Source organism: Alligator mississippiensis, chromosome 10, assembly GCF_030867095.1.
Source record: "Alligator mississippiensis isolate rAllMis1 chromosome 10, rAllMis1, whole genome shotgun sequence".
In the NCBI taxonomy this organism is placed as follows: Eukaryota; Metazoa; Chordata; order Crocodylia; family Alligatoridae; genus Alligator; species Alligator mississippiensis.
In genome coordinates this window covers 26,972,389-26,999,361 of record NC_081833.1, presented here as the reverse complement: position 1 = coordinate 26,999,361, position 26,973 = coordinate 26,972,389, and the positions used below count along the sequence as shown (strand labels likewise).

The following is a 26,973-nucleotide window of genomic DNA, read 5'->3' as shown; positions in this document are numbered from 1 at the left end:
TGACTTCCTGGTGCCATCTTCAAACTCTTCCACTCTGCAACCTAAGTTTCTCCCACCAAGTTCCAAGCAGGTTGCTGCACAGGGGTTCTGTGATCGCAAGCTGTGGGATCTATGCAGAACCAGTACACTCTTACAGTGACAATAGAGTGATTTATCAGACATCACAATAGTGATTGTTTCACCTATACACTGCCTTCTGCCTCACTTCATGTGGATCTATGGGGGTGCAAATAGTGGAATACATCATCAAATATAACACAACACATTCTCCAGCTAAAAAGAAACTGAAGTCTTTACTAATATGTTAGGGGTGTAGGGCTATATTACTCGGTTTAAGATTGCAGCAAAACAAAATCTAGCTTTATTGGAATGTGCATTAATTTGCTATATCATATATTTTGTATTAAAAAACCCCCCCAGAACAAACTAGGCCAAAATAATCAAGAGGCATTGTTTATTAATGTTGTTGTCATTATAATCAAATGTATATCACCTTTTCAGATTTATAAAACAAAATCTAGCCTTCTTGGGTAGCTTAGTGCATCCAATGCTGCACTGAAAGTTATTTCCATGCATGAGTTAATGTTCACCTGAGTTAACATTTCCACACCCGAGTTAATGTTTTTAGCTAGAATGAAAAACTCTTCATAGCTGTGAAATAGGAAATAGATTACCAGGAGCAGTTTTGCAGAACTGCAGAATAAAGAATAGATATCAACTACTCAGACATCTCTTGGGAGGAATACTCAGCCAAGTCGGATTGGTTGCATTCCTTCCTGACCTGCATCAAAGAGCTTTTCCTGGCTCAGGACATGCACAGGCCAACCAGAGGTAACACTCTTCTAGACTTGGTCCTGGTCAAAGGAGATGACCTGACTGGTCATCAATGACCTGGTGATTGACTTAAACATAGAGAGTAGTCTGGGCGACAGTGACCATGAAACCATCACGTTCACTGTCTGTCACAAGGCAGACAAATCAGTTAGCAGGGTTGAAGTTTTGGACTTAAAAAATGCAAATTTCAATAAGCTCAGGTCACTAGTAGAGGAAGTGCTGCGGGATCAAAGGCAAAAGGAATGCATGAAGAGTGGTCGTTCCTGAAGGACACAATCCTTGAAGCACAAAGGAAGTACATTCCCATGTGGAGGAAAGGTAGCAGAAGGGCTGGGAAGCCCTCTTACCTAAACAGGATCCTCTTAAGAAAGAAGAAAGAAGCATACAAGCAATGGAAGCTTGGGACAGGCTCCAAGGAGGACTATACAGCTACGGCCCGCACTTGTAGGGAACAGATTAGAAAGGCTAATGCAGTGACTGAACTTAAATTAGCAACAGGAATCAAGGACAACAAGAAGTCCTTCTTTAGGTATGTAGGGAACAGGAGGAAAACACTGCTGAACAACTCAGGACAGCTGGTTACCAGCACTCAGAAGAAGACTGAACTCCTGAATGACTACTTTGCTTTGGTATTTCACTGGTCCAAGTGGAAAATCATGCCAGATAGGGTACAGAATGGGCATGGTAGGAACGACCACCTTCCTACTATTGCTGTAGAACTGGTGTGTGATTAATTTAAAAAAATTAGACATATATAAGTCGGCAGCACTGGATTAATTTTATCCAAGAGTGCTGAACGAGCTGGCCGAAATCATCGTGGAATCCCTGGCGAAGCTCTATCAAAACTCATGGCACTCCAGAGAGGTCCCTGAGGACTGGAAGAAGGCCAATGTTGTGCCTATCTTCAAGAAGGGGAGGAGGGAGGACCCAGGTAACTATAGGCCAATTAGCCTAACTTCTATCCCAGAGGTAATCCTGGAAAAATTCATTAAGGAGTCTATGTGAGATAGGCTTGCAGCAGGTAGGATTCTGCATGACAGCCAGCATGGCTTCACCGCCGGCAGGTCTTGTTTTACCAACCTCATCTCCTTTTACGATCAGGTAACTCCCACCAGGATAAGAGAGAGGAGGTTGATATTGTATACCTCGACTTCCAAAAAGCCTTTGATTTGGTATCCCATGATGTTCTCATGAGAAAATCGGAGGATTGTGGACTTAATTGCTCAACAGTTAAGTGTGTAGGAAGCTGGCTGTGGGGTAGGATCCAGAAAGTTCTAATGAATGGATCTGTGTCGTCCTGGGGAGAAGTGGCCAGTGGTGTCCCTCAGGGGTCGGTGCTTGGTCCAGTGCTTTTCAACATCTTTATTAATGATTTGGATGTGGGGATGAAGAGTTCATTAGCCAAGTTCGCAGATGACACCAAGTTATGGGGAAGCATGGTCACACTTGAGATAGGCTGCACATATAGATGGACCTAGACAGGTTGGCAAGTTGGGTGGATCGGAACCAGATGAAATTCAACATCAAGAAATGTAAAGTGCTCCAGCTGGGGACTGTGGCAGGGCACTGTTGGTGCCTGCCACTTTAAAGGCTGAGCCAAGCAGCCAGCAGGTGCTTGATTACAGCGGCCATTTTAGAACTCTGGCCGCCTATATAAACAGAGCAGTTCGCTGCTGGCAGGCTAGGCAGAAACATTGCCTGGCTGAAAGGCTGTATGAAACATCTTGGAGGTAAGGGCAGGAGCTTATGGGGATGGTTTAGTCCTGGGCATGACCTAAAACTGCACCCTGCCAAGAGTGGGTGGCCTGGTGGGGATCCCAGTGGCATGGAAACCTCCAGGAAAATACCAGACCAGTTACCACCCCAGTGGAAGGTGGGTTGGGGCTCTTCAATAACCCCTAGCCCCCACATCACTGTGGATAGCAGTTGGGACCAGGCACGGCTAGGGCCACCTGAGCCCCCACTGGGAAGGGAAGCCCCATAGCCCCAGTGAGGGGGTGGAAGATGTGGAGCCCCAGTAAAGGTAGGCCCCAGTGGAGGGGTAGGGATGTGGAGCTCCAGTGGATGGGGTGGATGTGCAGCCCCAGTGAGGGTGAAACCAGAGGACTAGGAGCCCAGTGTGTGTGTGTGTGAGTTTGTGTAGTGTTGCCTGGGGAGGGGCCAGGGCAAGCTTGGCCCCGGTCAGGTAATTGGCTGGCCACTACCCTGGTGAGAGATGCAGGAGAGGCCCAAAAGACGGTACATCTGCCACCCAAGGTGTGTGCTAGATAAAGCCTATGGCCGAAGGGGCCTGCTCCGAGGGGGAGCAAGGTGGTACAAGTTGTCGATGCATAAAAGAGACCCTGTGAGAGGGGTGGAGCGTGAGAGGCCCTAGTGAGAGGAGGGAGGTATGAACGTGTGCATGTCTGAGGTCTAAACATGAGGGCTAAGCTTGGTTTGGCTGTAGGCTGGGAGCATTGTGTCACCTGGATGCCATCTGTGAGGTTTGGGCTGTGGTATAGGGGAGGAATGGAGCCACAGATACCACCCCCCAGTATTGGGTCAAAAATTGGCAGCCTCCCGCCTTATTAGAACCAATTAAAAGACAACAAGGCGTGGCAGGCGTGGAGGTGGGCAGTTGGCCCAGAAACAGGTGGGTAGGCCAATGGCAGACCAGCCCTGGGAAAGCCCTCTGCTACAGGGACGAACAATCTCCTACACATCTACAGGCTTGGTGGGAGTAATGGCCACAGACTCCTGGAAGACCATTTCAGGCTCAGCATTAGGAAAAACTTCTTCACAGCTAGGGTGTCCAGACTGTGGAATAAGCTCCCTCCAGAGGTGGTGCAATCACCTATCCTGGAAATCTTCAAGAGGAGACTGGAGGGTCACCTTGCTGGGGTCACCTGACCCCAGTTGTCTTTTCTGCCTGGTGCAGAGGGGCTGGACCTGATGATCTTCTGAGGTCCCTTCCAGCCTTACAATCAATCTATCAATCTAAGCTTGATTAGTGGAACATCAAGAGCATTAAAAAGGGAATAAGCTCCTTAATACCTGTGGGATGAAGAGTTTAGAAAGCATCAGATAGATTCCAATGAGCCACGAGGTCAATTGACTCTCTCACTGCTGCCTAAATAAACATTTTGCTTCCCCTGCTAGGCAGTTGGTTTTAAAGTTTGGGTGGACCATGATTCAAAGGGGAGAGGGGGTGCAAGTACACCACTGCACCCCACTGGATCTGCCCCTGCTACAGACTCACATGGATAACTACCTGTTAACAGAGAACACAACAGTCTCTACAGAGCTCAACAGTCTCTGACCTTGCTATTACCTAATCAATGACACTGACTCCAGCTCAAGAGAAAAGCAATGGCTCTTCCCTTTCAGAAGTGTAGGGAAGACAAAGCATGAAAAGTCAGATTATCAATGCAGGGTGAGAGGAAGCGGGGAGTTTGTAAATGAGGGGTAGCTTTGGTCTCTTTTCATATTCCCAGGACACAGAGAGAGAAAGGGACAGACTTAGAAACTCACAGCATGCCTAGAGGAAGGTTTGACCTGTGGCCTGCCTCAGATGCAGGGTTGGATTGCAGCCCTGGGCAGTTATTTTTATAAATCAATGGATGAGTGAAAGGTGCTGGGTGGTTGTGCTGCTTTTCCGGACAGGAAAGGAGAGAGATCTTGGCAATAACCATGCAGCAAGTCTCATTTCAGCAAATGAATTAAACAAAAGTGAGGAGGCAACAAACAACATTAGACATCTTGTTTTATGTACTCCTGATTTGTACAAGCACTCATGGCCTGAACAGCTGGGCAGTTGTCTTACTCTAATGAAAAGGAACCATGCCATTAATGCTGCAAGGAGTTGCCAGAACACAGAACTCCTTGTATTACCTTTTTCTGAGCTATCCACTCAAGTGCCCCATGCACCTGAGATCTGGGAGAAGTGTGTCCCTGGGCACATATATGCCTAGAAGAGAAGCTGGTGTGATGGGCTAGCTGGCAGTGACCTTGCCCAGGGGTTTTGAAAGGGCAAAAGATGATTGGAGGACTGGGATTCCCTTTCCTCACCAATCAGGCCCCAGAGATTCACCTCTCATGTCCCCTGATTGGCCCCTTGGGTCACCTGGAGGGGGATAAAAGGGGCAGCGCGGCTGACTCAGAGAGAGACCAGCGAGGGACTATGAGGAAGGAACTTCAAAGTGCTGGCAAGAGCTGAGCCTTCGGGGTGGAAGCAGTTGCCCCAGAAGCACTTGAAGGAGCAGGACCTGCAGGCAGCAGTTGGACCCTCAGCAGCGCAGCATGTGACCGGCAGGAGAGGCTTCCTACTGGGCTCTAGGATCCCCTAGGAGAGGCTGTGGTCAACTGGAGAGGCTTCCTACTGGGCTCTAGGATCCCCTACGAGAGGCTGTGGTCAACAGGAGAGGCTTCCTACTGAGCTCTAGGATCCCCTACGAGAGGCTGTGGCCAGCAGGAGGATCTGAGCAGTGACCTGAGGGGTTCCCAGTTCGGCTTCCAGCTCCTCCAATCAGAGACCAGGCAGCTCAAGGTGAGGCCGGGGCTCCAGGAAGGTCAAAACCCCTAGCAGCTTGGAGCAGTGCCAGCACTGGTGACTGTGTGGCAGTGTTCCTGCCTACCACATGGGACTTCTGAGTTCAAGTCGTGACTTGGGATGAGTGAGCTAACAAGGAGAAATTCCTCTTGCAGTAGAAAGGAGCCATTGTATTTTCCACCTTTCTACCCCTCCAGGTACCTAGGCCCTATATTTCTTTGTCCTTTGACATTCTGTATTTGGTGCCTTTTTATATTTCCCCAACCAGTATTGTTTGTTCTGCTGTTTGTGTTTTATATTTTGTTAACCCTGTCTTTTGTCAATGATTGTAAGTGTCTAACCTTTGTTGAATCCTGCCCCCTTGGGGCGTTGTAGTGTCTCCTGTACCCCCTGATTTATGCCTGTTATGTTCCCAGTATTGTTCCCTCATTAAAAGGTATATGGCTAAGGCCCCATTGGTGGTCTGGCTCTGCTCTATAGGGGGAGGAGAGTCCCTACACCTCCCACAGCGCTTGTGTACCTGCTTTGATCCCTTCAATTGGAGAGGGGGGTACCTTTTGGAGTACTGCCCGGGTTACACTGGGTTCAGACTCCTGGATGCAGCTGAGATTGCCCAGCCCAAATAGACTACTACAGAGCTCAGCATGGCAGCTAGAGCTCTGGGTTTGCTGGAAAGAGAGAAGCACTCAGAAAATGCTTAGCCTCCTGGAATAGAGGCTACATTTCCTCCCTCCTTCCTTTCCTTGGACTGCTGGCCAAGGAGAAGCCCCTGCCCCTAAAATCTGGGTCTGTTCTTTCTCACTAGCATGTCTCTTTTAAAACAATTATAAGCCCCAAAACTGTAACAGAAGGAAACAGCTTCCCACACTGACAGGGGGCAGGAACCTCTACTGCTACCTTTCCCCAGCAAACATGGAGCTGCAATGGTTCTGTCAAAACTGATACAGGAACCCCATGGCCCATGAATTCAGACACTCAGATCTGTTTACCTTTCCAGATGCTCTTCACACAGCTCAGTGACTCACTGTTGGGACCAGATGTGTGTGTTCCTCCAGGACTTGATTCTACATTGTACCCAGGGTTTCCTGAGGACATCCAGGTGAACTCTGGGCTCATGGGTTTCAGCATGGTCCTACCATTTCATTTGCAGTTTGTCTGGGACAGCAAGCCCATGCTGCCTCAGAGTGGCATTGGGAGGGACAGAAGGGTCAGTGTTATATTAGTCAGTGCAATAACACCGAGACTCCTGAGAGTCTTGTGGGACCTCCCTGAAATGATCTGGATTTGACTGATAGGGGACAGGGCTCTGCAACATTAGCTACATCCTCTGCGGTGATACAGAGGGCTGAGTGGCCCATGATAACAAACCCTCTGTAGCCCTACATGGGGCCCATCCATAGAAAGTTCAAGGCTTGTTTGGATATTAAAAAGCTCTCCTTTCTCAGATTGTACCTGAGCAGGAAGTATCTGGCTCTAGGATTCCCCTTTACCTGGGAATCCTACCACAGGAGCAGCAGCCAGGGACAATTTTTAAGTTCCCAAAGCAGGTAAGAATCCCTCCTGATTTCCCCTTCATGCTCAGCAGCACATCCCCTCTCCCATCGCCTCCTCCCCTGCCTCCTGCTAGTGCTGTCTGCTGGCTGACCCGGAGGAAGGGGGAACTTTAAAGACACTCCTACCTCTCTCCAGCCCAGCTGCCTGGGAAATTGGGCTCAGCTGGGGACAGCATAGGTGGCAGGTGGGTTTCTCCTCTCTGCTGACCACCAGCCTGCTGCCACCTCTGCTGTCACTGTCCCTAGCTGAGCCCAGTTTTCTGCCTAGCCCAGTGGGAGTGAGGCAGGAGTGGCTCTAGAGCTACCCCTGCTGAGGGTGGCCATTGGTCCTGTTTTATACTGGACCATCCTGTTTTTAAACCCTTTGTCCTATGTCCATTGTTGAAAGAGGAACAGATTGCAAAAAGTCTTGTTTTTCAGTTCATTGGTGGAAATACATGTCAAATCATTTGTCCTCATGATGCTATTGCCTGTGCCTATAGATAGAGTGCTGCACAGCCAGGAGGAGCAGGATTAGGAGTCAGCCAGGGAAGGTGGGAGGGAGGTAGAGGATCCCAGGGGCTGGTTGCTCTGCACCTGTGTGAGGAGCTATGGCTGCAGTGCATGTACAGGAACACAGAGCCGAAGCGCTGCTGAGTGCCTGAGCTCCCCGTCCCTGGGCTGGGTGTGTGCAGATGGGCCTGGGCTCTGGGGGCAGCTGAGCTGCCACAGTCAGGCAGTTGATCTGCACACACATGTCCCTGTGCTGCATTGGCACAAGGTAATGACTTTGAGAGTGGGCAGGGGGAGCACTACATTTGTATCTGCTAGAATGCCAGTGGGACTAGGAGGAGGCTCTTGTCACTGTCTTTGCACCCACAGAGCAGCCTGGTGAGGCCCTGGGGTGTCCTGCTGTGTGGGGAGGGGGAGCTTTGGGCAGCTGGGTCCTGGGTAGCTGGGTCAGCTCATTAAGCCATTATTTCTCCTCCAGGACAGGCAAACCTGTCAGTCTCCTGGGGAAGGAAGAGAGAGTCTCTCCAGGCAGCTGGATGCACTGCCACAGGCATTCAACGCCCACTGACCTGAATGTGGCCAGAGAAGATTCCTGAGTGCCCAGTGTCTATGCTGAATGCTGATGGAGGGGGAGGTGATGTCCCTGTGCAGTGTGTGCCCCTGGCTTCCAAGTGTGGAGCTGGGCTAAAGTGAGACCAGATCCCAACGTGGGGAGGGGGGTGCTCAAGCCTCACACTTGCTGTGCCATATTCTCTGTGGGATTCAATGTCATTAAAAGTGCAAAATTAAAGAGAATTAATATTTTATTATAACAGTCAGCAACAAGTCAAGGCTGGTGCCATTTTCCTTGTTTTCTTATGGTAGCCCCATTCCTCACTGCTGATTAGCTGAGGAGGTGACTGCTCCACCCCTCAACACCACCCCTCAACACTGATTGACCAAGCGGGGTGGTAGTCCCACCTCTCATCCAAGGGATGTCCTGTATTCTGGTGATTCATCAGTGGCCACCCTACCTCTGCCCCTGCGTCAGCTAGGTACAGCGGCAGCAGTGGGCAGATGAGAGGGGAAATGGGAGGGAGATGGCTGAGCACATAAGAAGGGCAGGGGCACCAGCAAAGAGGGGGGATTCTTACCTGATACAAGGACTTTTTTGAAGTCCCTGGCTGCTGCTCCTGTGGTGTGGTCTCTCCACCCCTGTGGGAGAGGCAGGGAAGCTGGAAGTGGGGTGACTATTCCCCCCACAGTACCAGTCATTGCTTCCTCATCCCTTTTTACAAAATCTAAGATTTGGCCATGGTCACAGAGGGGCAGTCCTGTATCCTCTCCCCTGAGCCATCATGAAGCATCTAGCAGCTCTGTTGTGCAGCACAGAGACCAGCGCCTGGTGTAGGTTTGCTGCAGTGCCTTACTGTTTGCTCACCCACAGCAGGCTATTAGTAGCAACTCAGCTCACTAGGAGCAGCCACATGGGATGTTACTGCTCAGGTGCTGCTCCTCTATCCCATGGAGCTGGAGCTGCAGCAGTGGTGTCTGTAAAGGAAAGTCAGAAAACAAGGTGGTAGAATGGATCCAAGACTAGGGACTGTGATGTAGGGTATATCTACAACACATCCCCTGTGCTCCTGAGTGCGCCCTGATCACACATGCCAGAACTGGAAATCTGACTTGGATGCCATTCTGGGTTTGGTTCACAGGAGATCACCAGCTAAGCAGAGTGGGGCTTGTTTAACCCCGTGGATGGGAGCAGCCTTATAAAAGGGATGTTGCATTAAATTACAGAGTATTGGTTTGGCCCTGTGCCCTAGGGGGTGCTGTGCTGCTAGAAACAGGACAAAAAATGACTCTAGAACAGAAGACACTCCACATACTAGGCATGTCAGTGGACTTATGTGATCCTATTTCATTCTGCACCAGGCTCTATAAACCTCTTAATACAAAGGGTAGGGGAGTCCTCCTTGCTGCTTTTTTTGTGGCTCAATGTTAAGGGTGAAATGACAGTTGATGCATTCATGGCTTTTCGGGGACTTGAACAGGGTGAAATAGAGTCACACTTAGTGCCTGAATCCATTTTGACTTTCAACAGGTGGAACAGAATCTGGCCCTCTGAGTCTTGGCCCCTCAGGGTCATTAAAGAGTCCACATACCTCTTTGTCAGGATAACAACTAAATCCAAGCTCCTTCTGAACCTCTAGCTCTGCCTCAGTTTCTGTCAAATATACTCTTTCTCTCTTTTGGCTACAACCAAAAACCCAGCTGTTTCTCCCTAGAATTTCTGTGTTACTAGACATCGTTAAACAGCCGAGGGATTCTGCCCCAGAAGTGGCTACATTTCAGTGGGTGGGAATGCTGCTTTCTGGATAGTATATGCAAGACTTCAGCATCCTTCTGAGTGCAAGGAGCTGTACAAAGTACTCATTTGTATTCTTTTCTATACACAGCATCTTAGAGGCTCAAGAGGACTATTTTTTTCATTTCAGTTCCATCACAATAGGATTGTCTTCCATGTTTGGGATCAGGGTCCCACCAAAGAGGGGCTTCAGCTTTATATGCTAGCACTGGTCAAGGGGGTTGGCAAGTGTGGGGAGCCCCAGAACAAAAAGCATTGTTAGACTCACAAAAATTGTGTGTGCATATGTGTGTGTGCATATGTGTACATGTGCACATGCACACACACATACATGTATGTGAAAACCAACACTGGATTTAAAACCAAGCCTCAGTTTCTGGAGAGGAGGTACAACTGATAATTAGATACTGGTACACACACACATTATGACTCAGTGCTCTCATCTTCAGCTTTGCCATCCTCTTGTGGCAGCCCTGTCACACATTCATTAGTGCAGCTGGATGGTTAGACAGATCTTGAGCAACTTGCTAATAACAGGCTTGATCAAGAACTGAAAGCCCTGCCAAGCACCATAAGAAATGCTACTCTCCACCAGAGAATCAAATGTCCATGTGGCACATGCACATGAGGCTGACCTGCCCCGAGGATCAGGGTGCCCATTGCTGCTTAATGCACAAATCTGCCTCCTGCTTCAAGCCTTTCTGCCTTTTATTTCAGACACTCCTGCCCTTTACCTGCCAGGATTACATCTGCCTGCATTCCCCCATATTTTGTACCCCATTCGCTGTGCCCCATCCTACCTGCTTCATCACACTCCTCCACGTCCCTGCCTCCATGCAGTCATGCCAAATAATCTTCTCTTGGAAGTTGGTTCCAGGTCCTAGCCACCCTGACAGTGAAGTAGCGCCTCCTGATGTCTAGTCTGAATCTACCCTCTGCCAGCTTGTCACCGTTATTTCTAGTCACTCCTGGTAGTGCTCAGGGGAACAGGGACTCCCCCAGTGCCTGCTGGTCCCCTCTGACTAGTTTGTAAACAGCCACTAGATCCCCCCTCAGTCTTCTCTTATGGAGGCTGAACAGGTTCAAGTCCCTTAGCCTCTCATCGTAGGGCCTGCCCTGCTGCCCCCTGATCATGTGGGTGGCCCTCCTTTGGACCCTCTCCATGCTGTCCATATCCCTCCTGAAGTGCGGCACCCAGAACTGGATGCAGTACTCCAACTGTGGCCTGACCAGTGCCACATAGAGGAGGAGGATCACCTATTTGGACCTGCTTGAGATGCATCTGTGCATGCATGACAAGGTGTGGTTGGCCTTCCTGACCGCGTCCCCATGCTGTCGGCCCATGTTCATTTTGGCATCAATATTGACTCCAAGATCCTCTTCTGCCTCTGCACTGATGAGAAGGGAGTTCCCCAGCCTGTAGGTATGCTGCTGGTTCTTCCACCCCAGGTGCAGCACCTTGCACTTGTCAGTGTTGAAACCCATCCTGTTCTCATCTGCCCACCCCTGAAACCTGTCCAGGTCCAATTGCAGCCTATTCCTCCCTTCTAGCATGTCCCCATACCCCCACATCTTAGTGTCATCAGCAAATTTGAACAAGGTGCTTTTTACCCCATTGTCCAAATAACTGATGAAGATGTTGAACAGTGCGGGTCCGAGGACCGAGCCCTGGGGGACCCCACTGCCCACATCCCTCCAGGTTGAAAATGACTTATGCTGGTCATCTGAAGTCCTGCCCATATCAGACTACTCCAGCTGTCAGTCACATCTCAGATAGTCAGGCAGCTGGCATTATCCATCCCCACCCACCTTCCCTTGCTGTCAGAGTTCAAAGGCAGACATCCCAGTGTGTGTTCTTTATCTCAGACATGCTCCTGTGTTTGAAGGGGAGTGATGAAGAAAAGGTCAGAGAACAGTCTATCTCCACTGGCCCGAGCCTGCATTGTGACTGGGGCTGCTACAGGTGCCTGGATCAAAGGGTGTTCCCTGCACCTACAGCCCCCAGATAACCTGTAGATAGGATCTGAGACATGTGGGAAGGAGGCAGAGGGGACTGTGCAGCCAGACAAAGGAGGGAAAGGTTCTCAAGAATATCAATGAGGGTTAAATAGCCATCTGGGCAAGTGGGATCATGGATCTCAAGGAAACCAATACAGGAGTTAACTGGACCCTGTTAAAAAGCTCCAATCCCACTTTTCTGGGCTTTGAACAGGTCACATCGCATAAACCAATGGCTACACAAAGAGCATCCCACAGGCTTGTGTCTGGAGAGACTGCTCTGAGGGAACTTACACTGCTGGGGCCTGGCTGCTCTTGACCCTGAGGTGCTGAACATTGCTTCCCACACACAGTAGCTCTACTGAGCTATTAAACCATTGTTATAATTGTCAAAAATCAGCAGCCTGTAGCTGAAGTGTCTCCCTGCAGCCTGCTTGGTAGGTGCTTTTTGTCCATCTGCCCAGAACCTGGTGGTGCCTGTCAGCCCCTGCTCTATGGTGCAAGCTGCCTGTGCCCCTCCAAGCAGAAAATCCTGTGACCACCAACCCCAGTGCCCCTTCCCTTCTCCATCACTGTCCTTCAGCATCAAACTGGAGCTTTACTCGGCATCATCATTTTATGGGCCATTCTCTTCCAATCCTTCACTGGCTGACAGCCTGTCCTATGATGCTCCCAACACCCCTCTTGTTCTTGGAGTGTGACACCCCCCAGGCCACTGCCTTTAGCAGAGGGAAATGCAGACATTTGGCACAGAGTGGAGATCCCAGGTGACCTTGAGTCTCCAACGACTTCTAGCTCATATCGATCCCTGACGTGTGCTCCCTGTCAGGTTGGATTTGCCAAGCACTGACATTGACTGGTGGTCTTTTCTAGTCGTTAGTTGTTCTTTGCCTTGAGTCCTCTCCTCCCATCCCCATTGCCCTGAAGCCAAGAAAATTCCACATATCACTTGGGCCCTGGGAAAGCCACTGGGATAAATGCCCTCTGTGGGGGTGGAGGGACATGCCTGGAGTGGGGATGTCATTGTCCCACCTGCTTCTGCCTCACTCTGCGGTTATTTCACTGCCGTGCCTGAATGAATGTTCACCAAGTGCCTGTGCTGCAGAGCAGAACTCAAGGATCATTCTGGCCTCTCCCCTGCCACTAACCCACTGTGTGCAGCCAGCATGCAAGGTAGTGTGGCTTACAGGATAGTGTGTTAGGCTGAGCCTCAGAGTCCTGGATTCTACTCAGGCAAGGCAGTCCACCTTCCTGTGCCTCAGTTTCTCCATCAGCAAAGTGAGGACAGCAATACTGACCTCCTTTACAATTCACTTTGAGAGCTGCTGATGAGCAGTGCTCTATAGGAGCAAAGTAGTATTATTAATAGGAGGTCAAATGACACTGCCCTCCTTTCTTAGGTGAAAGGACCTTGCAGTTCTGCTGGGGCTGGGGTTGTTCTGCATTTTCACGGAGACTTCACTCCTTCCCCATAGTGACATAAGCAATAGTGAGAGCCTTGGGCTAGGAAGTTAGAAGCTAAAGGCCCCAGAAGAGGGGACATGCTTCAGAACAGAACAACCCGAAAAGGCAAACCTCTCCAGACTCTGTATCTGGCTTTGCCATGTCTACAGAGCAAAGGGCTTCAAGTCAGGACAGCTGGACTCTTCCAGCTCTGCTGGTGATTCACTGTGCAATCATGCTTTCTCTCTACCTCAGTTTCTGCATCTATTAAATGGGGCTAATGATTCTGAGCTACTGCAGGAAAGAGCTTCAAGATCTGTTGATTAATGATGCCTTTTAAGTGCATTGCATGGCTATTTATAAGCCACTTGTCTCAACCTGTTTTAAAGTGGGTGTGTCTGAGGGTGCTGGTTTAACCCATTACAAAAAGAGACTTTGCTTAACCCATTGCAAAGGGAGGCACTGGCTGTGAAATGGGGATCCAGACTCAAGGCTGAATTTAGCTTCTGCCTCCCCAGGCATCAGGGTGCCTGGATTTGAGGCTCTCAGGCTCTTCTCTTTGTGATGGCAGATACAGATATGGGAACAATAGCCAAACCAGCCAAACATGGCTCTGCATGCCAAGCTGTCTTTAGGGATTGAAGCCCCCAGGGGGAAGCAGCAGGGATACATGACCTCAGTTAGAGGAAGAAGCGACAGAAAAGAGGGAAATGTGCACCTGGCTTGTGCTGTCCACAATGTTCCAGGCACCCAGGCATGAGCTGCAGTCCCACTAGCTGCACAAGCAAGGCTGAAGAAGAAGGGAACCAAGGACAAGTGGGGGATGGAGAGCATTATGAGCCCAATCCTGATCACATTGAAACCAACCAGAACATTGCTGTTGGAGGAAGGCTCATGCTCTATGGAAAGGCACCTGTAGTGTCACAAAGATGTAGTATGACATAGAAGGCATTATGCAGGGCTAGCAGGGCCTGTACATTGCTCATGGGGACAGTGAGGTCTACAGGCCATTGCTGGGGATATACTGTTGGGGGCAATATGTTCTGTGCACTATAGGGATAATGGGATCTGTCCATGCATTATTGTTGAGGGTATTGGAGGTTGTGTGCTGATTTCACTAGGGATAATGCTGACAATGCAAATGAGGCAAACCCTGTAATATGAATATCATGTGTGTAATAGCAGGGGGTAGTCTGCAGAGCTGCGCTGTCTGTTAATCTGGACTACAACTCCCAAAAACCCAGGCTGGGAGGCAAGGGAAAAAGGAAGAGGAAGCTGGAGGCTGGAGTAAGTGAAAAAGAGAGCAGCGTGCATATGGAACCTGGTCAGCTCTACACAGAGGAGTGCGCAGTGGAGCTGGAGATCTCAGTGGCTCGGTCAGCCGGGACTGGACTGAAGGAGCTGGACTAGACTTGGGGGCAGCTCAAGCTGCTGTTTGGGTGCTCTAGGGACTAAAGGATTGTTTGGGGACACCTCTGGAAGTATGTGTATGGGAGGGAAATTAAGGTGCTAAGTGAATGATTCCACAATGTTGATATTTCTTTACCTTTTACCTGTTCCCTCCCTTTGGCCCGTTGGCTTGTGATCCTAACCCCTATGATTTTCTGTATAAAAGTGGGAACTCCCTCTTGCTTCTTCTGTTAGTTTCTGGGGCTGCAGGGTTGGCACAACTCAACTCTCCTCCAGTGCTGGAAGGGGAGTAGATAAGACATCCCCGTGTAGACATCAGCCAGTGCATTCTTTACTGCTTTTATGTCAGTTAAGCTTAAAACATGATGAAACTGTCAGTGTGGAGTTATAGAGCCAGAGATAACAATGACAGTAATTCCTCTTATTTTATATATGAGGTTCTTCCTGTTCTAATCACACACCCCCATGCACACCTCACTGGGGATTGCACAGACATGCACATGCACTCACTCACAAAGAACTTTCACAGACATAATCATATGTGTGTGTTTTACGTTTTTCTCCCTCTCTTCACACACACACACACACACACACACACACACACACACACACACACACTACATTGAAGATAACACAGAAACAGAAATATACAAAGTCATGGCAATTTCTCTTGTGTATACATATACATCAATATGGGAATCTCTCTCACACACACATGTGCGCGCACACACACACACACGGTTGTGGATCTCTCTCTGCCTGTCTTACACACACTTTTTTATCCATCTATTTTCTACAGGAGTTCCAACACGAAGAGCAGGATTCTACTGAAGACAGTACTCTTCAGAAAACTAAGCCACAAAAAGGAAGCTTATAAAAAGTGGAAATTTGGACAAATAAATAGGGAGGAGTATAAAAGCATTGCTCGAGCATGCAGGGATGAAGTCAAGAAGGCCAAAGGGCAACTGGAGCTGTAGGCAACAATGGATGTGAAGGGTAACAAGAAAGGTTTCTACAAGTATGTCAGTAGCAAGAGGAGGATCAGGGAAAGTGCAGGTCCCTTATTGAATGGGGGAGGCAACCTTGTGAGACAGGATGCAGAAAAAGCTGAAGTTCTCAATGCCTTTTTCACCTCAGTCTTCATAGGCAAGGTCAGCTCCCAGACTAACTGCATCTGGCAGCACAGTTTGGGGGGGAGGTGAGCAGCCAACAGTGGTAAAAGAACAGGTTAGGGACTAGTTAGAGAAGCTGGACATATACAAGTCCATGGGGCTGGGCAGGATGCACCCAAGGGTGCGGAGGGAGTTCACTGATGAGCTTGCAGAGCCATTGGCCATCATCTTTGAAAACTCATGGTGATCAGGAGAGGTTCTGGATGATTGGAAAAGGGCAAACATAGTGCCCATCTTTAAGAAAGGAAATAAGGAGGATCCAAGGAATTACAGACCAGTCATCTTCACCTCAGTCCCTGGAAAATTATGGAGCAGATCCTCAAATAATCCATTTCTAAGCATTTGGAGGAGAAAAAGGTGCTTACTGATTAGAAACAGTCAGCATGGATTCACCAAGGGCAAGTCATGCCTGACCAATCTGATTGCCTTCTATGATGAGGTGACTGGCTCTGTGGATGTGGGGAGACTGGTGGATGTGGTATACCTTGATTTTAGCAAGGCTTTTGATACAGTCTCCCACAGCATTCTTGCAGGCAAGCTAAGGAAGTATGGGCTGGATGAATGGACTGTAAGTTGGATAGAAAACTGGCTGGAGCATCAGGCTCAGAGGGTAGTAATCAATGACTCAATGTCTAGTTGGCTGCCAGTATCAAGTGCAGTGCCCCAGGGGTTGGTCCTGGGGCTGGTTTTGTTCAATGTCTTCATCAATGACCTGGAAGATGGCATAGAGTGCACCCTCAGCAAATCTGAAGATGACACTAAGCTGGCGGAGAGTAGTAGATATGTTGGAGGGTAGGGCTAGGATTCAGAGAAACCTAGATAAATTGGAGGATTTGGCCAAAGGGAATCTCATGAGGTTCAACAAGAACAAGTGCAAAGTCCTGCACTTAGGATGGAACAAGCCCATGCACCAGTACAGCCTGGGGGCTGACTGGCAGGCAGCAGCTCTGCAGAAAAGGACCTGAGGGTTACAGTGGACAGTAAGCTGAATATGAGCCAACAGTGTGCCCTTGTTGCAATGAAGGCTAACAGTATATACTGGACTACATAGGTAGGTGTGTTGCCAGCAGGTCAAGGGAAGTGATTATTCCTCTCTATTCAGGACTGGTGAGACCACATCTGGAGTTCTGTGTTCAGTTTTGCCTCTCCCCCCACTACAGAAAGGATGTGGAAAAATTGGAGAGGGTTCAGCAGAGGGCAACAAAAATGGTGAGGGGGCTGGGGGACATGACCTATGAGGAAAGACTGAGGGAACTAGGCTTATTTAGTCTACGGAAGAGGAGACAGAGAGGGTATTTAATAGCAGCCTTCAACTACCTGAAGGGGGGTTCGAAACAGGGCAGAGCTAGACTGTTCTCAATGGTGGCAGATAGAACCATGACAGAAAAAGGAGCAACGGTCTCAAGTTGCAGCAAATTTAGGTTAGATATTAAGAAGAATTTTCTCACTAGGAGGATAGTAAAACACTGGAACAGGTTACCCAGAGAGGTGGTGGACTTTCCATCCTTGGAAGGTTTTTAAGACCTGGCTAGACAAAGCTTTTGCTGCGATGATCTAGTTGGGGATGGTCCTGCTTTGAGCAGGGGGTTGGACTGGATGACCTCCTGAGGTCCCCTCCAAACCTAATTTTCTATGATTCTATGATTTCACTTAGCAGATGGCCAAGGTGCAGTCTATGACCAACTTGGGAGTTACCTGACATAAGGAGCAGGTCATTATGCCCTCTGGGCACCTATGTGCCCCCATTATAGGAATAGCATCAGCCTCCAGAAATTTACAGAAGTTTCCTTATTCCTGTAATGGGGGCCTTTACATGCCTGGAGGAGGTCATGAATCCCTCATAACCCTTTAATCAGGTAACTCAGAATTGGTTACAAACTGCACTTTGGTCATGTGTTAGGTGAAGCAGAATTGTGCTCCCAGGACTGGTAAGCTCCTTTTTTCATACACTAAGTACAACCTTCTCTGCCTTCCCCATCTCCCTTGACTTCATTTGTTCTTCTTTCTGGACCTGGCTATCTGTTTCCTCCCTCTCATAGCACCTGTATCCCCTTCTCATTGAATGTTTCTTCATGCCACTTATTTGGTAAGATTTAGGAGTCCCATTGCTCCTTCCTTTTCTCTCACTCCTTTTCTTTGTTACTGATTCTGCCTTTCTTCTTTGTCCCATATTTTCTATTATCTCCTCCCCCCAATTCTTGCTCCTCTGTATCCATTCTCTCTAGCTCTCCAATCTCTTTAGCTAAATCCATCTTTCTCCATCATACCAATTTTCTCTGCTTCCCTCCTTCTGTCTGCATCTTATATTCTTTCACTAGATTACAAACCATTTTACTTCCTCATCTTTCATCTCCTGCTTTCTCTTTCTCTCCATTTCTTTGTCATTCACTTCTCTGTTTCCCATTCCCCTTTTCCTCTCTCCCCCTAGTCCCATCTTCTGTCCCCCAGTATTCATGTTTTCTGTCATTCCATCCACTTCTCAGTATTCCCCTCTCCTTTCTCCCTTCATTCTCCATCTCTGCTCCCTGCCCCCATCTTGTGGCATGAATGTGCTTCTTGTGTCTGGCTCATAAAGATGCATCCGCCTGAGCCATAAAAGCAAAGTGTTCAGTCTTTACTTTCTTTCAGGCTGGGGCAGGTGTTACTTCATCCTCTTACCCTGAGAATGGGCTGATCAGCCAGAGGGCCTGAGAATGCCTTGGCTGAGCTGTGGGGATAGGTTTCGCTTATATACTTGGCTAAATTAGTCTGTTATGTCACAGCCATTGCATTATGCACATGTGAGGTAAGTGGTGGTTAGGGGCGGGGGGATGGGGAGAGGGGAGACTGGAGGTATGGATAGCACAAATTCTTCCTGCTTTATTCTGTTGGTAACTTCCTCCAGCCTTCAATGCAACTAGTCCCTTTATACATATCACTGTTCAAGCTGACTAGGCCCAAGCTATTTTGAAGAGCTGTCCCTGGCTAAGGGATTATTTTCCCACCAAAGTGCAAAACTTCAAGAACATGGGGGTATTCTGAAGGTGGATGACCCTTCAAAGACTTTAATGTTAAAAACTCCAGGAACTTTAAAGTTAAGGTGGCTTTAAAACAACGTACCACATAATCTGGCTCATGGAGCTATCATAACCTTAACTCTGCCCTAGCAGCAAGGGGACAGTGAAACTTCTCAGACTAATCTGGGAGTTACTGGTTAATGTTAGATTCACCCTTTAGGTCAAGGAAATCGGTGGACTCAATTTAGTGTTTTTCAGAGAGAGAAGCCAGTTAGGAGAGCAATGGTAAAAGTGTTGGCTTCATTTATGGCTGAGCTGCCCAGCTCTTGTTCATGAATGTTTGGCTTGGGAAGGTGTTAGGCTTTGCTTGCTGTTGGCCAATGTCAGCAATATAACTAGCCCAGTCAATGCCTGTAATTTGTACTGTGTAACCAGGTATTTCCTTGTGTAAAGCTTGTTCTCTGAGAAAACATTTAAAAATGCAAGACACATGAAGAAATTATTTAACTGTCTGTGATTAAATTAAGAAAACACAGTGCTTCTGTGTTTGAACTCCTGACTTGGAAATGGGGGCACAGCATGTCAGGTCTTCTGTGAATCAAGCAGTGCTTTTCCCTGCACATAATGGTGTTCATGAAGTGAATTATTCTGACGTGAGCAAAAATGTAATTTGCAACAGAGAGCCTTTTGATGTAGCTTGGGACAGCTCAGGTCTTGCTCTGCTCTGACAAGCACCCTACTCTCCTTACCTAAAGGTGTTTTAGAGGCTCTCATTGACATGGATCTCACTCTTGCTTTCCATCAAGATGGCTGCAGTTTAAGCTCACTTGCCAGGAGACTGAGCCATTCCTCCAGAGGGTTGCCAGATGTCCTGGTGTCATTGCAGCTGGGCAACCAAGCACGTTATAATGTATGTGGTGGACTTACCAATTCAACCCCGCATATCCTGGGCTTGGAAAATCTTCATTTTGATGGGTGAGCCCATCCACTGATCAGGTAAGGGCTGGGTGGAGCTGAACCCACGCTGAGGGGTGGGGGCAGGGCAAGGAGCCTCCCAGACGTGCTTGAAGCCTGCATTTTGGAGATCCAGCAAGACTTTGGGGGTGGAGCCTCCAAAGTGAATAAAAAGGAGCCATGTGCCCAGCACATGGCAGACACGTTGGGGGACGATGAAAGAAAAAGGGGCTAAGAAGAGCTGAGGAAGAGCTGCCCAGCAGGTGAAACAGCACCCAGAAGAGCCCTGAAGACCCGCCCCCTCGCCAGGACCGACGCCTCAGCCCCATCGGTGCGCAGAGCAGCGCACGGGGCTCAGATCTTGGGGCTGCTTGTGGCAGTCCGGGTCTGCATCCCCTGGCAGGTGGCCAGGGAGCAGATCACAGATCAATGCACAGAGCCCAGACCCTGGGAGCCGCTTGAGACAGCTCGGGCCTGCAACCCCTGGCATACGGCCAGGAGTGCGGTGCAGGGGTTGCTGCACAGAGGGTCCAAGATGGGACCGGGACTCTGGGAGCTGCTTCAAGGTGGCTCGAGTCTCCAACCCCTGGCACAAGGCCAGGCTGCTGATGCGGCAGCACTCTTCAGTGGGTCCAGGAGCTGATTGAGCCCCGGTGTCATACAAGGCAGCCTGAGCCTCCAACCCCTGCCATAAGGAGCAAGCCAAATGGTGCATGGGTTGATGCACAGGGCTGCAAGCAAGCTTCAGGACAGGAGAGAGCCTGGGCAGTGGCCAGCTACCGTGCCACAGAGCTGGAGCAGCCCCGCATCACTGTGGGTTGTTAGTGTTGGGAACAAGGGTATCCCACAGGGGAGGGAATCCTCTGGAGGGAGCCGGCAGTGGCTCCTGTGAGGTAAGTCCTCCTGTCCCAGCCCACAAGGGGTTGGAGGGCCTGGAGCATGGTCCCCTTTTTCCCTGGCAGAGCTGTGGCCAGGCCTCCCCTCACTGAGTGGGGAAACCCTAGCATAGTAGCACCCTCAACACCTGCAAGGGTGAGCAAGCACCTCATATGTTGTTATTTGTGCTAACGACATGTTTCTGACTGAGCCAGTGGCGAAACTGAAAGTGCACTTCCGGTTTTGTGGCTGGAGCTTACAGGGGGTGCACGGCATCTCAGGGGGTGCGCATGCACCTGTGTGCACTCCCTACACATTGCCACTGTGAGTACAAGTGTATTCTTATCTTTGATTTCCACTTCATACATGAGAATGTTCTTTCATGGACTGTAAATAGTTAATTGCATTTATTCCTGATGACGTACTGTATTTACCTATACTTACTTGTTTCAGATCTGTTGCTTACCTGTGTGGGTTGAAGCTCTATAGGAGGTATAAGTCAAGTATATAATATAGTCCTGTACCATTGAGTAAGTGATTATATATATGTGTGTGTGTGTGTGTGTGTGTGTGTGTGTGTGTGTGTGTGTGTGTTCATTAATAAATCTGTATATAGTTAAGCAGTTGAGTTTGGCCTGACTCTATAGGGAACTGAGGGGAAACTGCAGTTGACAGTTCCCTCCCACAGCACCTCTGTCTGCTGACAATCCCCTTCAATTCAGAGCGGGGGGTTACATACTCTGTGTACACCCGGGCTACATGTAGAAGGTATTTTGCAAACAATGGCATATCTAGTGGCAGTGGTGGCTGGTTTTGGAGCTTGTTTGCAAACCTTGTCTCTTTTTGAGGTTGAACCACTGGAAGTGTGGTAGTTGCACCAGGGATGTTGGGCTAGGAACTGTTCTACAGGGCAAATCCATTTGCTGTTGAATAGCTCTCCTCTTTTTGTGCTCATAGCCCTATAACATCTCCATAGCAGCTCTATTCTTGGCTTAACCAGTAAAGCAGCATTAAGACTGGGTTTAAAGTCCTTGGCTTCTTTTAATGCAGTTCAGCATCTGGAAACAAGGAAGAGAAGCCAGTATGATGACTGCCATCTTGGCCATCATACTTGAACTAATCCATGGTGCTCAGGAGCTAAATACTTAAGCTACAACAGTGTGAGGTAAGGAGCCAAGGCTGGTGTCTGTAGCAGGTTCATATTTTGAGACTGAGTGCACCGGTGAACTTAGAACACACTTGCACCAATGGGTTACACAACTATGACACAAACAGCAGTTTTCCACTGGTAAACAAATGCAGAATACATCCCATATGCAACATAGAAAATGTAGATTGGATATTAAGAAGAACTTTCTTATTTTGAGGTTGGTTAAGCATTGGAACAGATGACCTACAGGGATTCAGGAATCTCCATCCTTTGAAGTTTGAATATCTGCTTACATAAGCCCTTGGCTGGAATGGTTTTAGACAGGGATGATCCTGCCTTGAGCAAGGGGTTGTACTAGATGGGACCTCCTGAGGTTCCTCTCATACTTATTTTTCTATGATTCCGTGATTCTTTTGGTCCCCATGGATTGACAGGTGTTATAAATCCACATGCTTCAGGACATTAAGCATCTCTGGACTCAGTCCATCTGGTGCCTTCCAGTCATATATGTCCCTTTAGCTAATGGGCTCAAAAAGAAGCTTCTCTTATGAGCAGGCTTTGACATAACAAAATATTTGCCAGGGTTCTTGTACCTTTTTTTGAAGCAGCTGGTGCTAGTCATTGTTGGAGACAGGGCGCTGGTCTAGATGGGCCAATGGTCTGATTCTCTGGGGGCGCTGGTGCAGATTTTCATTATTATAGTGGTGTGAGACCCATGCAGAGGTCTTAGAGCTTTGTCCAACCAGAGCATCATGCCCTGTAGTGGGAGAATATTGTGCCTCCATCTTGAGCGCACAGATTTTTTCATCAGCAATTCCTCCTTTTCTATTAACAGCTCAGCACATGCTTTCCCTGGGAGTTTTAGATGTTTAGCTGCAATGGCAGACACAGTGAAGAAGCCAGAGGGATTAAGGTCAGGCAAAATCTATGTAAGGGATTTTCTGTTGCTAAAGAGCAGAACCATGCTTTGGGATATCCTCAATTGTCCAGAGATGGGGGTTTTGCATTTGTAGGGAGGGTGGGGGTGGGAGTTGTGCAGTCCTGTTGACAAAACATATTATTTATTTTACAATAGCAGCCAAGGGCCTCAACTGAGATTGGGCCCCATTGTGCTTGGTGCTGAGCATACGCTTGGCAGGAAACAAGCTCTGTCTAGAAAGTTTATAGTTTATGTGGATAGGGGGTAGATGAGAAAGGAAAAGTGAAACACTTCATCTAAGGTCACTTGGCTGAGACAGAAATAAAACCCAGGTCTTGCAAGTAGGCTACAAACAGATGTCACATTTGTCACAGAATAAATCATTTTATCCCAGGAGGAAATGCAATCATTCAGACATCCATATCCATTATTTCAGGATAAATCTTAAGATTCATGGGGTAAGAAACACTGTTTATCCCTGGAGGCAAAGTGCATCTGAATGGTTATCCTGGGATTGCATCATTGAATGAATGGCAAAAAAACGGCAGTGCATTTAGCTGCACACTAAACCCTGATTAGATAAATAATATCTGTACACACAGATCCCAAGACATTTGTTCTGGAACAAACATGGGCAAAATCTGTCTAGGGGCAAATACAATTCTGTTCCTAGCCATTCTATCCACTAAATCATGCTGCTCTGGGTAATAGTTATCACAGGAATAGGACCTTGTGCCATGCAGCCTGCAGGATTCCCTGGTATTGGTTTGATTGGTGTAAGGCACTGGCTTTTGGATGGGAGCACTAGAAAGGGGTGCTAATGAGTTAAATGATGAGAAATGTTCATAGATTCATAGCTGGAAAACCTCTGAACTTGATTCCAAAATTTCCATTAATGGTTAACTAGTCCAGTATTTAATTACCCTTGCTGTTAAAAATGGGCATCTTATAAAAGAATAAAGCTGTCTAGCACTCATTTGCTTGATTAGGAAACACTTTGTTTTCAAATTTCTGATTCTGTGAAGAGCATTTTTCTGGAATGGGAGGCAGAGCCAGAGTATGTCACATGAAGAGGTGGAAGCTGACCTGGTGGTGCTCTGCTCAGTGGTGTTCCTACATTCATCCCAAGATGGGTGTATGTAGTATATTGCAGGGAACAGTGAGGAGCTTCACTACAGGCAGAGCTAGGAATGAACAGTGAAGGCTTTCCAGAAAGCAAGGGAAATGGGTTCGATATTAGAAAAAGAAAGGTGGGATTATCAATTTTTGCATTGAGCCACATGACAAGAAGCCACAGCATCCCAAAGTAGGGTCCCCTCCTGGGTGACATCACAATGTACTGCCATGGAAACAATAATTATATCACAAAGCAGCCATTATGAAATCACTGCAGTATCAAGTAGAAGTAGTAGAAAGAAAGAGGGAAAAAGAGAGCCAGACATTAGAAGAGTGAACAGATTTGAACACAGGCTGTTCTGGTGCAAGAGATACCTTGTGAATGGGGTGCAGGAGAGAGAAGAGGGAGAGGAAGAAAGACAAAACTGAAACAAGCAGATAAGAAAAGGGAAATAATTAGAAAAGAATCAGCGAATTAAAGGGAATGTATGAAAAAGAAACTCTTAAACAGTCATCTCTTCTGGGAGTCAGGAGGGAGATTGTGGGGGTGTCTACATGTTCATTAATCTACAGTAGTTACTGCACATTTAATTTACTATTTGCTTAATGAAGTACTAACTAAATCTGCAGTAACTAGAATTACTGTGCAGTAGTGCCAGTGCACAGGTTTTCAGTGATGCTTACTGTGCAGTAGCCTAATACTACCACATACTACAGTAGCCTATTATCACAGTTTTTGTCCAGCACACTACTGCACAGTGCTATTAGGCTACTGCACATTAAGTGTCTTGTGTAGATGCACTCTGTTAACATGTGTTGGGGAAGGAGATCTTGGCCTGAAGGCCGTTCTTCAGAGGTCTTCTGAAGAAAGGCCTTCTGAATAACCATTCTTAATCATCAAGAAAGGTTATTCAGAACTTGAAGTGATTTCACATATCCCTTCCATGTCTCTGGCTTGTTTTTCACTCCCATTTTCCATGATCTTCTAGAATCACATGAGGCAGAAAAAACAAGTGGCTTTGATAGCAAGTTCTTACCACTGGCACATATCTCTAAGAAGGCAGAGGCAGCAGGCAGGACAGTAGGTCAGAGTGATTGGAGCCTCCTTGCCTGGAAGGGCCTGTAGCCTCCTCTTCTGGGACCTGCTGGCTAGAAGGATGTAGACAGTGCAGGGAAGTCCATGCCCTAACCTGATTTTTCCCCCACAGGGCATGAGCAGCTCACATTCATCTGCCTTCTGTGACAACAAGACTAGTAATGGGGGAGAGGAGTAAACGTTTTGGAGAACTGCTCTTATGCCTTTTTCCATGGGGAGGCCAGTCCCATGGGCACAGACAGCAATGGGAGTTGGGACAGCTGTGTTCAGGTCCTGGCTTTACCATAGACACGCTGTATGACCTTGGCCAGATCTTGTGCTGCAATAGTTCCCTTCAATGCGATGAATATAATGCTACTTCTCTGTCTTTGGAAGGCTCCTGAGCAGAAGTGTGATGGTTGAAAGTGTTACCTGATATGGAGCCTGGATAATGGCATTGAGTCCTCCCCAGGATGGGCACATGAGCAAGCCCAGTGCACCAGGCAGCACACTGAGCCTATGCTATAGCAAAGAGATGGTGTGGCAGTGGTTAGGGAGTGCATGATGACTCACTAACCTGTGCACTTCCCAAACTGGTGGTGCTGCCAGCAGCAGAAGGGGGAGCAAGACATCACATGGGGGAGTGGGAATAAGGTGGGACTCAGGGGAGCTCAGCACCTTGAAAATGGTGCCACCATCCAAAGGCGGCTTTTGCCAATTTGACTAGATAGGTCAGGTCTCCACAGAGCACCGCTGAGCCCTGAGGGGAGGATTTGAAAGGTATTTAGGTGCTTAATGATGCAGATAGGAACCTAGTGGGATTCTCAGAAGTGCCTCAGGCTTCTTTGCTGTAGAGCACCAGCCGCTCCTTAGCTTTGGTGAATGCCAGTCACACACAGCAGTGAGGAATAGAGCCCCAGGAACCTCTAGGTCCCAGGCCTCTCATCCATGCTGCCTCAGCTGTGAGCAGACACTTCTCCTGCCCTCTCCTCTGTGACTGCTCTGCATATTCTGCTCTCCTAATCTCGCCTCCAGCTGTGGCATCATTTGTGTTACTGTCCTCTGAAGTACCTCCACCACTTCCTAATCCTCAAATGAGAAAGGAATTGTGCTGCCAGCAATGCATTTGCATCTCTCTGCCCCTCATGGGCATCCTGATTTGAGGGGCGCCTGCAGCTCTTACCAGGATCCAGCAGTAGGAGAGAGAACAGCAGCTGCCCGTGCCCTCTCAGGGGTCTCTTTGGCTACTCCGCAGTGATGGACAGTGATTGTTCCTGTGCCCTCCATACCTGAGAGCATGCTAAAGCAGTGAGTGGCAAGGCGTTGAGGTAGGAAGTGCAGTTGCTGGTCTCTCTTTTGTCTCTAGATTTAAGGAGCTCAGTGTCTCTGCCTTGTTCACAGTCCAGGCTGGAGCTGTATTTACTAAGCTGTCATTTAACTGCCTCTGCACTCTCTTTGTCTCCTACAGTGCCTGTTCTGACAGCCAGGGAAATGCATAACAAAGGGCTTGATCAAATGACTTTTTAAGCCATGAGCCCCAGATCCAGGCACTTTCCAGTGTCAGGGGTTCTGAGCTCGCTTGGTGCATTTAGTGTTAGGTAAGAGCCTGGGCTGAAAGCCCTTTGGACAGAGGCAGCAAGGGTCAAAATATATGTGTCCCTTGCTGTGGGAGAGTTCCCACCTCTGCTTGCTTGCCCCAAACATGCTCCTCACTAGCCAGTGAAGGGAGGGTTCACCAGCACCACTATAGTTTTAAGAGTGAGCAACCAGAGCAATTGTCCAGGGCCCCAGGGCACAAAAGCCTTGTTAGGCTGATTTGGTTCAAGGCATCAAATGGGAAGGTGGGATGCGGGATAAGCCCATGCCACAGAGTCTAACAGTGGCTTTCTTCACTCGTCCGGAAGGCAATGAAAAAATGGAAACAGCAGGAGGACAGGGTATGTGACTAGGGCCCTGAGCATCTCCCGTCTCCAGGTAAAGCAGCAGCACCACCGCTTCACAGCAGAAATATCCCATCCAGGAGTTTCCAAATTTCCCCCTGCTCCTTTGAAGGGAGATCTGGCATCTGTGCCCCCATAGAGATATAGGAGAAAGGGCCGCCCCGCTACTG

The 26,973-nt window shown here is 48.4% G+C and overlaps 1 protein-coding gene and 1 long non-coding RNA gene across 5 annotated transcripts in view; one reads left to right on the top strand and one right to left on the bottom strand.

Moving 5' to 3' along the window:
• Positions 1 to 26,973, bottom strand: part of CABP7 (calcium binding protein 7) — a 92,486-nt gene that overhangs the window by 53,094 nt on the left and 12,419 nt on the right. Inside the window, exon 1 of one of the 4 annotated variants that reach the window (XM_019493619.2) lies at positions 6,352 to 6,583. The exons of 2 other annotated variants lie outside the window; for them this stretch is intronic. In XM_019493619.2, the coding sequence (XP_019349164.1) occupies positions 6,352 to 6,490 (139 nt within the window). In that variant the 5' untranslated portion in view covers positions 6,491 to 6,583. Of the gene's footprint in view, positions 1 to 6,351; positions 6,584 to 26,973 lie in introns of those variants that run through there. One more of the 4 variants, XM_019493621.2, reaches the window with a different exon arrangement.
• On the top strand, positions 4,775 to 8,183 carry LOC109284643 (uncharacterized). The gene is made up of 4 exons (XR_002092180.2): positions 4,775 to 5,559; positions 6,360 to 6,461; positions 6,808 to 6,909; positions 7,886 to 8,183. It is a non-coding gene; the product is annotated as an uncharacterized LOC109284643 (long non-coding RNA).